Source organism: Melitaea cinxia, chromosome 7 (genome assembly GCF_905220565.1).
Source record: "Melitaea cinxia chromosome 7, ilMelCinx1.1, whole genome shotgun sequence".
NCBI classification, from domain to species: Eukaryota; Metazoa; Arthropoda; class Insecta; order Lepidoptera; family Nymphalidae; genus Melitaea; species Melitaea cinxia.
The window spans coordinates 14,157,496-14,172,490 of record NC_059400.1 but is presented as its reverse complement, the minus strand read 5'-3'; the positions used below and the strand labels follow the sequence as shown (position 1 = coordinate 14,172,490).

The 14,995-nt window shown below is 39.5% G+C and overlaps 1 protein-coding gene across 1 annotated transcript in view; it reads right to left on the bottom strand.

Annotated features, from left to right (window-relative positions):
• The window catches only part of LOC123655399 (tachykinin-like peptides receptor 86C), an 86,103-nt gene that overhangs the window by 21,678 nt on the left and 49,430 nt on the right, over positions 1–14,995 (bottom strand). The window contains exons 6-7 of the mRNA XM_045591213.1: positions 10,757–10,907; positions 4,029–4,225 (exon numbers count right to left, since the gene is read on the bottom strand). Coding sequence (XP_045447169.1) covers positions 4,029–4,225; positions 10,757–10,907 — 348 coding nt within the window. The remainder of the gene's footprint in view (positions 1–4,028; positions 4,226–10,756; positions 10,908–14,995) is intronic.

The following is a 14,995-nucleotide window of genomic DNA, read 5'->3' as shown; positions in this document are numbered from 1 at the left end:
CTGACCCTATCCACAATTACCACCAGGAGCTCTGGATACTTTACTCACCAACAGGATCACAACACTGCTTGATGACAGTATTATTTAAGTGTGATCTTTGTAAGGTTGAGGTACTTCGCCAGTCCAGCCACTTTATATTTTGAGCAGGAAATTTCCTGCTATGCCCTACCCCAGTTAAAGGGTTTTTCAGAGTCCACTTCATAATTTAATATTTCAAATTTTATAAATATTTTTGTGTGTTATAAAGTTTTCAACATAATTTAGTCTACCTCTGTAGGTACTCCGTATAAAAGCGCCTGGATCGAAGCCAATAAGAGGCTTTTCTTCAAACGGTAATAACGGGCTTAAGTTCGGGCTTGCAACGAGTTTCAAAATGAGTTATCAATGCTAGATTATGAGTATTTTAAGTTTCTTTTTTCCAACCCTGTTTATTGAAAAATTGACAAAATAAATTACCTTTAAAAAAATGTTAAGTAAAAAGTTTACACACGATTTCACTTCGAATACTATTTATACCCCGGGCTTTTAATCGTTTCTTAAAGAGTAAACTCTAATAATTGTAGTAATAAACAAAATTTCTATATTAATATCGAAAAACTCACGTGTCGTTTGAAAGCTTAATTTTAATTAATTATAATATTTCTTGAGTTACAGTTATATTTAAAATTATAGAGCAAAACTGCATCCATTCGTGTGTCAAATTTAACTATTTTGTTAGTGGCATATGCGCAAACCGCGCGATGCCAAATATATAAAAAAATAAAAATAAAAAATTTAACTATAACCGTTCTACGATTTTAGCTTTACAATAACCATATGTAACGCTGTTCATCCCAAGTGTCGAAGAAGTCTATTCTCATTTTCACTTGATCAATTTTCTGATACGTCAAACAATTTTGTTTTTAGTTCATCGCCTACGTCATTATAATTTACTACACGTTTTTACCTCGCAAAGCTAAATACAATGAGTTCACGTCAAAACGAATTAATTGCTTATTTAGATTCTCTTATTAAAATAAGCATCTAATAACTTCGTAATCTAATCAATAAAACAACCTTTTTGCAGTTAAATATTATATATACAAAGATTATAATAAACAAAGAATTTCTTTTTGCATTTTTCTAAATATTCAACTTTTAAGGTTGAAAACATTAAAAAAGAAATTATGTTTTTCAAGGATTTTTCAAAAGGATTTTTTTCAAGAAGAGATTCTTTCTGACATAAGAAAATTATATTTTTTTTTAATAAATAAACAACGGCAGAGACGTATTCGCATTTTTGGTTATGTGACTCGTAAGGGTAATTATCTGGATCCTTATATTTTTTTTTTATGGGAGTTATGTAAATATTTATTATGTAAAAACTAGCTGACCCGGCAAACGTTGTTTTGCCAATAAACTATCTACTATAAGTGTGCGGGGATTTACTTGATAGAAAATAGGGGTTGATCGAGAGGTGGAAAATTCAGAGTAATATAATTTTTTTTTCTAAGTCATGACAAAATAAAAATAAAAATCTTGCCGAATCTATTAAATTTAAAATTAACTAATAAAATATAGGGGTTCATCGTAGCGGGTTGAAAATTTAGGGTTATATTTATTTTTCAATGATGTATCATAAAAAAAAAAAAAAAAATTCTAAAAATTTTTTGGGGTGATCTACCCTTAACATTTAGGGGGATGAAAAATAGATGTTGTTCGATTCTCAGGCCTACCCAATATGCACACAAAATTTCATGACAATCGGTCTAGCTGTTTCGTAGGAGTTTAACTACAAACACCGCGACACGAGAATTTTATATATTAGATAACAAATATCTTCAGATTAAAACAATAACCGCCTTCTTATATGTTTTTAAGTAAAGGCAGGCATTGTTAGTTAACTGACATACTAAATTGGCAATCACCTAATGATTATAAGGTTTTTACAACAAAAATTCATTCTACTTTTATCGTTAAGAAGCAAAAGTTAACTGACGATCTTCCATCAACTATGTTGAAAGATGCGGTGACCATTTTTCAAGAAACTAATTAGCCCTTTAATAAATAAATTTATATTTAGAGTGCGTACAAGCTTTGACAGTGAGCCATTTTTAAGAGACAAGTTTCATTCTTTGACAGCCAAAAACAAACTGTATTTGTTCAATTTCTCTTCAGAGTATATTTAAATAGTTTTAGTCGTGATTGTTGAAGGTAAATTTTATTGATTGATTATTATCAAATCAAGAAAACATTGTAAAATATTTATTTTTTTCTCTATTACATGCATACATATACGAGTATTATCAGAAACAATGTCATTTGTGAAGGAAATTTAGGGATAATTAAATTTTTATTATAGCTCGCCGCAGTGGTTGGTACTATAAAGGTTATCCCCTATGTTTAACAAATATTTGTTTAGGTTATAAGATATTAATGTAGCTCTCTACATTTTACCTCTGTAAGTTTCTAAAACAAGGACATTGCGTTCTCTTAAGTTAAGTGAGACAAGCGTCAATTTGATTAGCCACTTTGCTCTATTGTGAATTAAGCACACAATAGTTAATTAATAAATTAGCTATGTAGAACAGAAAAACAGATAATAAAATATGCTATTAGCATAGATTGTAAATGAAAATTCTTTGAAAAAGGAAAAAAATAGTGCACAGACGGCAGAAAGTACGCAGTAATAACAATAAACAAAAGAACACAACAGTGTAACGTTTATGAAACGAAATAAAGAAGGAGGCCTCGAGTTTGAGAATGCGTATGAATTATGTTTGGATATGAGCTGGGAACGGGGAAATGAAAAAATCGTTGAGCAGTGATTCAAGGGGTCTTTGGCTTATTTAATAATTAACTACATGATATTACTGTCAGTTTGTTTATTAAGCTTACAGCCCTAAAGGGTAAATATAAATAGGGGCGATTTTGGGATATTATAAAGGGCGTACGTAACAAGCGAACCACGTGTGGAAAACATTTGATAGAAGCTTACAATGTTGCGTGATATTTGATACATTTTTTATCAGTTATAAACAAATTCTTTATTCTTTCATTATTTTCATTTTGTAATACATCAAAAAATTTACAAAATAATATCATGAATGTTTTATGTTTTATTTATTTTACTAGCGACCCGCCCCGGCTTCGCACGGGTAGAATGCTGATACTAAATATACTACAGAATGTCTTTATTTATAGTATGAAGCTAGCTTATAGCATGGTTATTAGCATAATAACAACAACATTCAAATATGCGTCGTTAGATTACACGTTGTTACAGAATGCGTTGAAGAAATAAAGGTTCACTGCTCGTTCCCCGATAATTTTTAGCCTATACGTTGACCCGACTTCTTAATAATATTCGTGCCAAATTCGAAGTAAATTCATGCAGTACTTTTTGAGTTTATCCCGGACATACATACAGACAAACAGACAAAATTCTAAAAACTATATTTTTGGCTTCGGTATCGATTGTAGATCACACCCCAAGTATTCTTTTAAAAAAATACTCAATGTACAGTTTTGACTTTCCTACCATTTTATTATATGTATAGATTATTTATAAGACTGGTCCTAAAATTTAAAGAATCTCATCATATATATTTTTTTTAAAATTATATGTATAAATTATTATAACTTATCGCTTATAGAAATTTGAATTTGTCTTGTTGAAATTTAATCAAAAATAATAAAGACGATTGATCATAAAATTACAAAAATATATTATAGAAGCGTACAACAAGGGCATTGTATATCACGAAGCCTCAATAATAAATCGAGCATTACAATACAAAGCATTTATTGCGTTAGATATTATCTCGATCTCGTTTATAACATTTCGTATTCCTAGAATTTTGCTACCAGTAAACATATTACTTACTACCCTACGAAAATAGAATGAAAACAGCTATTAAATGTTTAATATTTTATCCCATTTCGATAAGAAGGATAAAAATATTAGTATATTGAAATCTAGAGGTCTAGATGGTTTATGTATATCTCATACTTATACTATGTAGCTTTAGGAAACGAGTTTAACTTACTTTGCATTCATCCAGTAGTAAATGATGGGATTAACCATCGCATTAGCCATCGCCAGCCAATAGAATCCAAGGTACACGTGCTGTATGTACTTCATGTATAGAATAGAAGGGTTGAAGTGGGTGTAGATGAAGTACGAGTGGTAGGGCAACCAGCATATGCCAAATATTATGATGACAAGGATAAACATCTTCACGACCTGCCAAGAAAAAAAATGAATGCATAATTTAAAAGAAATAACTTCTTAGTTGATTAAAAATGTAGTTTTTTATTTCTAAACGACTTGAAAAAATGAGGAGGTCACTCAATTCGACCGTATATATATATACTAGCTGTGCCTGCGGCTTCGCCCGCGTTGAAATGAGTATGTCACAAAGTTTTCCCGGCAAACTTCCAGTGAAACTCTCATCAAAATCGGCTTAGCCGTTCCGTAAACCTTCCTCTTGCCAATGGTGGAGCCCTTTCTCCAATGGTGAAACCGCATGAAAATCCGTTCAGTAGATTTTGAGCGAATCGATCACATACACTTTTGGGGAGTTTGTTTTATAATACACTAACTGTTGCCCGCGACTACGTCCGCGTGGTTATGAAGATATGCATTACTATTAACCTGCTTGACAAAAACAATTTTTTTATTTCAGTCACTTGAAATGCTTATCACTCTGAGTAACTTTTTGAAACGCACAATTTAGTATAATTTAATAGTTATTTTTATAAAACCTCTCTATACACCACATTTTTAGTTCTATTTTCAGGCTGTATATGTTTCATACAAACTATCAACCCCAATTAAACCCCTTTAGAGGTGGAATATCGTAAAATCCGTTCTTAGCGGACGTCTGCTAACTATAATCTACCTCCCTGCCAAATTTTATCTTTGTCCAACCTGGATAGATAGACCATCCAGCGGTTTTTGAGTTCTCGTGATGAGTGAGTTAGTGACCTTTCTCTTTTATATATGTATATAGATTACGATGCATTATTTGGACACCTCCTCACCGTCTATATAGCATACATTTTAAATTTCAAGTCTCTTACTTCAAAAACATAAGACTTTCATACAAACTTCCGACCCCCGTTTTATCCCCTTAGGGGTCGATTTTCGTAAAATCAGTTCTTAGCGGATATCTACGCTCTATAAGAAACCTACCTGCCAAATTTCAACTTTGTAGCTGTTATATTTCGGAGGTTTCGTAATGAGCGAGTCAACCTACCATCCCCCGTTTTAACCCCAAAAGGGAGTTGATTTCGTAAGATACATTATTTGGACACCTTCTTATCATTTATAAGGTATACATTTTAAATTTCAAGTCGTTTACTCCAAAAACATAGGACTTTCATACAAATTTCCAACCCCCGTTTTATCCCCTTAGGGGTCGAGTTTTGTAAAACCCGTTCTTAGCAAATGCCTACATCTTATAAGGAGCCTATCTGCCTAATTTCAAGTTTGTAGGTGTTATAGTTTCGGAGATTTCGTGATCAGTGAGCCGACCTACTATCCCCCGTTTTAACCCCAAAAAGGGGTTGATTTCTAAAGATACATTATTTGGACACCTTTTCACCATATATAGAGCTTACATTTGAAATTTCAAGTCTCTTACTTCAAAAACATAGGAGTTTCATACAAACTTCCAACCCCCGTTTTACCCCTTTAGGGGTCGTTTTTCATAAAATCCGTTCTTAACGGATGCCTACGTCTTATAAGGAGCCTACTTGCCAAATTTCAAGTTTTTAGGTGTTATAGTTTTGGAGATTTCGTGATGAGTGACCTTTCGCGTTTATATATATTATAGATATATAGATATATATATATATATATATATATATCTATATTTTTATACCACTAGGTCGACAAACAAGCGTACGGCTCACCTGATGAACACCAGAAGCATCGCAAGCGCGTTGCCGACCCAATCCCCAATCCCCCCCAGGAGCTCTGGTCGCCTTACTCACCAACAGGAACACAATACTGCTTGAAAACAGTATTATTTAGCTGTGATATTCTGTAAGGTCGAGGTACTTTTGTTTTTTTTTTTTTGATATCGCAGGATAACCCATTTACGGGTGATATCCAGGATGCCCGGGTAGGCATTCCTAGACCGTATGTCGGCTTAGCACTTGGGGGTGCACTACCGACCAAAACCCCTGCGGGAGCCTTCAGCCGCTTTAATTGGAGGGTCCCGGATCTGCAGGCAACAGGATCCCTCCAGCGACAGGCTGGCCTCGGCGAAAAGACCAGACTTCTCCTCCATGGGACAGTCCGGCTCACCTCTGAACAATCCCGACGACACCATGTCTAGCAGGACCGGGTTCCCATCCCGGCCCGACATGGGCACAGGGGCGTTACTGGAAACGCATTAAGTAGCGCCTCCTACGCACCCCCGTTCGTCGCCTGCGGACGGAGGCCTCGTTGGCGGCCCCCTCCCTCATCCGCTCGTCGTTCTCCTTCTGGGACATTACTGTCTCGCAGAAGGAGACCATCGCCTTCCAGGACTCGTCGTCGCCGAGCATCGCGGTGGTAACGCTCGGCAGTGACAAGTCCCCTCCGAGGACTGTCGTCAGATCGCGACGTAGCGCCGCCCATCTCGGGCACACCTCGAGGGTGTGCTGGGCAGAGTCCACCGCCGCGCCACAATCGTGACATTCAGTCGTCGGCTTCCTTTGGGCCGTCCGACACAAGTATTCACCAAAGCAGCCGTGCCCGGTGAGAACCTGCGTCAGACGGAAGGTGAGGGGTTTGCGCTTACGGCGCATCCACCGCTCAAGGACCGGGCGCAAGGCAGCCGTTACGCGTGTGCCATACGGCTGCTCCGCCAGGTCCTCCCCCCACCTCCGCATTAGTGCTTCTTGCCCCATCCGGCGCACCCGTAGGATCCCGTCCAACGTGGGGTTCTCACCGAGAGCCCTCCTACCCGAGACGTATGAGTAGGTCTCGGCAAGGACCTCCGCCACAAGTTCCCACGGGGGATCGCCGGCTAGAGCAGTAGCTGCAGCCCCGGATCACCCTCACCGCGATGATCCTCTGCGAAGACCGCAGCGCGGCCTTATTCCTCGCAGTGAGGCGATCCGCCCAAACCGGGGCACCGTACGTCGCCATACTCCGGCAGACTCCGGAATATAGCTGCCTGCAGGCGGCGCTGGGTCCTCCGAGGTTCGGGAGGAGTATGCCCAGTGCACTCGCCACCTTCACGACCTTCGGTCCCACCACAGCGAAGTGTGGGCCGAAGGTCCACCCTCCGTCAAGGATGAGCCCCAGATATTTGATTTGGGAGCTCATCCTGACCCTCCCCTCTCCGATCTGCAGGGTAGCCCCCGGTGGGGGTCCCTTACGTCCGGTCCCGCGGAAGAGGAGGGCTTCGGTCTTGTCAATTCTGACCCGAAGCCCCAAACTCTTTATGCGGCTGATCACGAGGTCGAGTCCGACCTCGGCCAGCCGCGCCGCCTCCTTGTAGTCTCGTCCCCGAGAGTAAACGAGGGTGTCATCCGCGTAGCAGATGACACCCATCCCGGGGAGGAGACGGCCTCGCAGGACCCAGTCGTAACCAATGTCCCACAAGATCGGGCCCAGCACCGATCCTTGCGGGACACCACAGCCGACTCGCCGCCACTCCACGGACCCTGACCGATTCTCGAGGCCTACTTTCCGATCGGAGAGGTACGCCTCCAACAGCCTGCCTAGATACGGGGGCACTCCGAAGAATTTCAGTGCCTCCCGTATCACTGCGTGCGGGAGGCTGTTGAAGGCGTTCGCGATGTCCAACGACACCGCGACCACTACCTCCCTCCTATGTTCCGCCTCACCCGTCACCGCCCGCAGGCATTTGAGGGCATCGATTGTCGACCGGCGTGCTCGAAACCCGAATTGAGATTCTGATATTCCGGGTCCCGAGCCTTCCTCCAGGTGCTGAACGAGCCGGGAACCCACTATTCTCTCCAAGAGTTTCCCAGCTTCGTTCAGCAACACCACCGGTCGCACCGACGAAGCCGAGTCCGGGGTCCGCCCTGCCTTAGGAAGTAGGCAGAGCCGACCCTCCTTCCAGGCCCCCGGGAACTGACCAGACCGCAGACAGCGGTCAAAAAGTTCCCGGAGGCTGTTGCCGAGGTGCCCGAGAGCGATCGCAAGTACTCTCCCGTGCACCCCGTCTGGACCCGGTGCCCTCTTCTTACTCCGAAGGCGGGACAACGCCGCCTCCATTTCAGCCTCGTGTGACGGGTGGGGGAACACCCTCCTCCTCGTCCGGCGTCTGCCGAGCCATCCTGGGGGGCACGAAGCCCTCGGGTTCGTCGGGAAAGAGTTCCCCGACGATCCTCCCGAGTTGCTCCGGCTGGAGCGTTTCGCTGATGGGGGCCGAATGGGCGCGGAGCTTGTTTCGCGCCCAATTATACGGTCGGCCCCAGGGGTCTCTCTCCAGACCCCCAACTAACTCCAGCCAGGCCTCTTCCTTGGCTCGGCATATGGCTTGCTGCAGGATCTTCCTTTTCTCCACGTAGATCCTGCGCAGCCTGTCGTCCCTGTCCACGTCCTGAGGGCGTCTCCGCCTGCTCCGAGTATATTGCCTCCTGGCCCCGTTGCAGGCGGCCCGGAGACCGGCTATCTCGGCCGACCACCAGTAGAGCGCCCGCCGCAGGGGTGTACGCTTCGCGAGTGGCATGGCCGCTCTGCTGACAGCAGTAAATGCGTCGCAGAGCCGGTTAGCCGCCTCATCCACCCCAAACTCCATAAGCGGCGGAAGACTCCAGCGGCCGATGATTGCGGCCTCCTCAGCCAGTTCCTGGTTGAGCTTGGAGAGTGCCTAACGCGGAAACTGACTACGCCCACTGGACGACGTTGATGACGACAACAACGCCGGACGTACGGGAGCTGGAGACACCTCGAACCTTATATATCGATGGTCCGAGAGAGTCTCCACCTCCGTCTCCACCCTCCACCCCTCCACTCTGCGTGCGATGGCCGGCGTGGCGAACGTGACGTCAACCACGGAAAGGTCGAGGTACTACCCCAGTCGGGCTGCTCCATGTTTTGAGCAGGAAATTCCTGCTGGGCCCTAGTTCCTGTTAGGGCCTGCTAGTTCAAGTTCTCAGTTCTCATATATATATATATATATATATGTTCGGGGATGACTTCCTCGTTTATGAACCGATTTTTGATAATTCTCTTTTTATGATTTACGAGGTTAATAACATACATATGGCAAAACAACGTTTGCGAGGTCAGCTAGTAATTATATAGGTATACCTTGCAGTTTTATACCTTGTAGAAAAATATATACGATATTATTACATATATTTATTTATTTATTATTTTAACAAAACCCCAACAGAATTACTTGTTTAAAATAATTACAATAAGTTATATATACCTATATGCTTAGGTATTTTTATACATATAATTTCTCTTAAGGGTAGTTATTGCACCAACTCAATTACCTAAGTCGTCTGCCTATTTTAAAAATTGTAAACATTCAAGGTTAAAAAAAACAAAGTTTAAAGGTTTTTTCTTAAATGTAGCTAGGCTATCTGCAAAGATTTCTAATGACTCGTTTTTAGCTGTAAATTCTCTGTAGACCCTACTCAGTCTAGATATGAGGGAATAATAATCGAGGTTTATTCTCTGGGTTTTATAAAGCAAACTACTTCGTCCGCGTGGAATTAAACAAGAAAATTATATTTCAGTTCGCAGTTATAATATAAATAAATTTCTAAAATAAAAGTAGCCTAAGTTACTCTCTAAGCAGACAGACAGACAGATAGACAAACATTGTAAAAAAATATTATTTTGGTATATGTACCGTGTATCCATCCACGTGCATTTAGTAAAAAAGTGGTTATTTTAATATTACAAACGGACACTCCAATTTTATTTATTTGTATAGATGACAAAAAGTCTTCGGAGAAAGAAACCTGATATTGAGTTTTCGTAGGTAGCCTGACAGAAACAATACTCAATATCCTTAAATGAAAGATTGTAAGCTCGAAGACTATTCTTTGAATTTTTACGTGACCTAATTTAAAAATATATAGGTATATTTCGCAATATTTCGTGATGATGCTTGTAAAACTCATGAGGAAATTGCACGTATGTAAATAAATTTTATTACATGTAGATCTTCCCCTATTTATAGAGAGTACGCGTAGTAAGCGTATTAGACTATAACCATTCTCCTCAACAGAAACATTGTAACAAGTATACATTACTATAGGTACCACATAACGTTGTAAATACTCAAAATGTAAACAAAATCAACTTATGTACTCGTGAATTCCTGAAATATGTGTGTGTGTGTGGGGGTGTGTTTGTGAAAAATTACTTAGTTTTTTAAAAAGAAAATTGAAACATTTTTTTTTTTCTAAGCAGAAAATCCAAAATTAGCCTTCTATATTTGTGTTATCATTCGTAATGTGATCAAGTCAATATATACTATGTGCGTAGACATACACTGTTTCGACGAACATCATTGTTCGACATACTTCTAGAACCATTAAAAATTTGGTTTATACTTAAGATAAGAAACATGAGAAAATATCATAACATAAAAAAGATTTCGCGAAAAGAAATTCATTGCGTTCATACGAATAATCTTTTCAGATTTTTAATAAAAACAAACATATATCACTTTATCTTAAGAAACGCAAAAATACTCGAGGGATATTAAAGAAGCACTCCGATATCATATTGCTGTCTTAGTTTTATATAACAGGAACAGATGGAATAGAAAATTGGTTTGCTTACTTTTCTTTTCGATCGTATAGAGTCTGCCTGGCGCTGTGTGAGCTCACCGATTGATCTTGATCCCCAGAGAACTCTACCCATCGCTGAATAGAAAAACGTCATTCCCAGCATTGGAACTGCGTATGTCACCACGAAGAATAGTACCTGATATCTGTAACAAAGACATCATAACTAAATAAAACACATTTTATATTCTATAGATAAAGGATAAATGAAAACGATGTATCTATTAAGCTATCATCATCATCATCATCATTATCCTCATCATCGTCATCATCATCATCATCATCATCATCATCATCATCATCATCATTCCAGCCTATTGCAGTCCACTGCTGGACATAGGCCTCCACAAATTCGCGCCAAAAATGCGTGAACTTATGTGTTGCCCATAGTCACCACGCTGGGCAGGCGGGTTTGTGACCGCAGGACTGGCTTTTTCGCACCTAAGACGCTGCTGCCCGTCTTCGGCCTGTGTATTTCAAAGCCAGCGGTTAGATAGTTATCCCGCCATCGGTCGGCTTCTTAAGTTCCAAGGTAGTGGAACCTTGTTATCCCTTAGTCACCTCTTACGACACCCACGGGAAGAGAGAGTGTCTATTAAGCTAATTAAGGACTTATTAATCAGGTTACTGGTGTAACTTAACAGGCACATTAATTATTGATAGGCTTGATTAGTAGGAGCTGAAATTGGTCCTTAGGGTCTGCTTCATTACGACTAATATACTGGAATTTTTGGATTTACAGATGGCGCATAGAAATATCTGACAGTTGTGGAACTTGGTGATAAAAAAAAATCGAACTTAAAGTTTTATTGTTGGTTACCGTGATACGTCAGATAAGTTATCATCAAATAGTGGATCGGGTTTTGAATAATATACGTGGACACTAAAACAAACAAGGTAAACAAATGTATGGCCAATCTGGTGGTAAGCGGTTTCCATAGTCCAAAGAAACTTGCAACCGAACATACTTAAAGGTGTGCTAGGGCATTTTCGACCCTACGTCCAACGCTCTCCAGGTGCTCTGGCGTGGTTACTCACCACAGGAACACAACACTACACATTTAGCTGTGATCCTCTGTAACATTTAGGTATTTGCCCAGACGGTCTGCTCCGGACTCTGAGAGAGATATTTTCTGCTGTTCTCGGCTTGAGGTACCACATTTATGTGAATAAGTCATAAATCATTAATGAAATGAACATTGAACCAGCGTTGAGGATTAATTTTTAAGTTCTTTTAATAAACATTCTACTAGATCGTTAAATAAGTCCCGAGACTAACCTGGAAATGGCGCATATATTAAAAACTCTTTTGATTTTTAAAAAGTACTGGCTATCAATACAAGAATATGTGTCAAATTTTTAAAAATGGAACAATAAAATTATTGATTTTGAAACATTTAAGTGACGCTACGGTTGTAATTTCGATACAATGGAAAAAAACGAGTTTCGCGTGTTGATAAAACATTGTTTTCTAATGGGAAAAAATACCGTTGAAGCACAGCAATGGCTTATAAAATGTTATGCAGGATCAGCTCCTTCTAAAGCAACCATTTGTCGGTGGTATGACGACTTCAAACGCGGTCGCATGGATACCAATGATGGGGAACGCTCAGGTCGTCCAAATGAAGCAGCGACTCAACAAAATATTAACCAAGTCCTCAAAATCGTATTGGAAGATCGGAAGGTAAAAGTGCGAGAGATAGCCGAGATAGTGAAGATTTCAGCTGGTAGTCTTTTCACTATTTTACATAAAAATTTGGCCATGAAAAAGCTTTTTTCTAAGTGGGTGCCGCGTTTGCTTACAACTAATCAAAAGGAACAACGTATCAATGATTCAGAGCGATGTTTGGCGCTGATGAATCATAATAAAAAGGATTTTTTACGTCGGTATGTAACAATGGATGAAACCTGAATATACCATTTCACTCCGGAATCCAATCGGCAGGCAGCGGAGTGGAGAGCGGCTGGTGAAAGCCGCCCGAAGCGTCCAAAGACTCAGAAATCGGCCGGTAAGGTTATGGCGTCTATATTTTGGGATGCGCATGGAATACTTTTCATCGACTACCTTGAAAAGGGGCAAAATGACTATCACATGTGCTTATTGGAGCGATTGAAGTACGAAATTGCGGATAAACGGCCTCACATGAACAAAAAGAAAGTGGTGTTTCACCAGGACAACGCGCCTTGTCACAAGTCCGTGAGAACGATGGCCAAAATTAACGAATTGGGCTTCGAATTGCTTCCTCATCCCCCTTATTCGCCAGACTTGGCCCCCAGCGATTACTGGCTGTTTGCAGACCTCAAAAAAAATGCTTCAGGGTAAGAAATTTGACTCAAATAGTGAAGTTATCGCAGCAACGGAGGCTTATTTTGAAGCCAAAGACAAATCGTTCTACACACATGGGATAGAAAAGTTAGAAAAGCGTTGGAGGGACTGTATCGCTCTTGGAGGAGACTATGTTGATGAATAAAAATTAATTTTATAAAAAAGACCTTTTTTTAGTACTTAGTCTCGGGACTTATTGAACCTCGTGTTATGTATGCAATTAGAAAAAAACGGCACTCAGAATTTCTTACTGCTATATTGTGTAAAGAAATTCATGAACTATTTTGCCATATTCGATAGCGTAATACTATATACAAAATTAAGCAAGCGATATCAATTGCAAAAGCAAACAATATCTGAATTCAAAATCTCGTTTTCTATATAATTATATAACCAGTAAAAATTACGTCTTCTCTATATAAATATATACTGTATTCAGAAAATAACTATATATACGTAGCCATGTTGTGATGAGTAATAACTGATATTATTTTCAATCAACTGCATAGTTACTTATAGAACACTTTGAATTAGAAGGGTGCTTGATCCTTCACGCACGCCCATTGGCCGATGATTGATTACTATAATTATTATGGCTGTATTAAGCCAGGATGATGATACATCTAGAGTATCCCACGCTAAGACTATCATAAAAAGTATTTCTTATTACTGTATTGGTTATTTGTTCATTAACAACTAATCACTTATTTATTTCACAAAACAAAGATACGATATATGTGTATTCAATCATACCAAATATGTACCAATGTATGTGTGCTGCTCAAAATTTTGAGCCTGGGCAAGTATAATACTATACTATACTGCCCTCAAGTAGTGTTGTATTCTCGTGGTGAGTAAGGTGACCAGAATTTGGGGAGGGGTCGGCAAATTGCTTGCATGTATGCAACATGCACTCTGGTATTGCAAGCGTTTATAGGCAACGATAACCGCTTACCGTCAGGTGGACTTGTTTGCCGACCTAGTCGTATATATTTTTTTTAATTAAAAAATTAGGAAAGTAAAACTATGATTGAGATTATATTAAGGTTGTTGCTATAATAAAAACATTAACTTTTTTTATCAAATGTGTTTTTGATCTTTTATCTTAAAAACACAAATATAAAACTATGAACGTAAAGTTAATAGAACTAGCATTATAAATAATTATAGAAATTTATATCAGACACAACTCATTACATTTCATATTTCAGGCACTATTAAGTATAAACTCGTTTTATTGCTGTTATTTCTTCAACTTCTTTTTATGTTATGATATATTTTTAAATGAACTTATTCTCTGCAAAATTTCTAGGTCATGTATGTTATATTCTAATAAAAAATGTTGGTTGAAATATACGAAAGAGCTGACTTTGAAACTACCATAATGACCATAAAAATTTTGATTGCCTTTTTCCCTTATTTTCAGCTTAGTTACACGGAAACGGATGCGCTAAATTTTCGTTTATTAAAAAAGTATTTATACTTCCTTTTGTTACTTATACATTGTGTTTTTTTTTTGTCATTTATTTTTACAGATTACCGAGGATTGAAAAAGTGTACTAGTAGAATAATCTTATATAAGAATAAATCTCAAGCGTAATCCAAAACCCCCCGCGGTCACCAACCCGTCTACCTAGCGTGGTCATCGAGTTTTAAGTAAAGAAAGTTTTTGGATTATCATGTTTGACCCTCTTGAGAAACTTCCTCTGTATATTTACTTTATTCTTTAATATATGAATTGGATACTCGTGTGTTACGAAACGCTCAATGCCGGGATTTGCTGACCGGAGTTTGCTTCGAAACATTCCCACGTCTCGAATCGGTAGCCGGAGCTTGTTACGAAACTTTCCCACCATGGCATCGCACCTGAGCATCGCACCTGGGCACCGTGTAAAACGACCCAACATG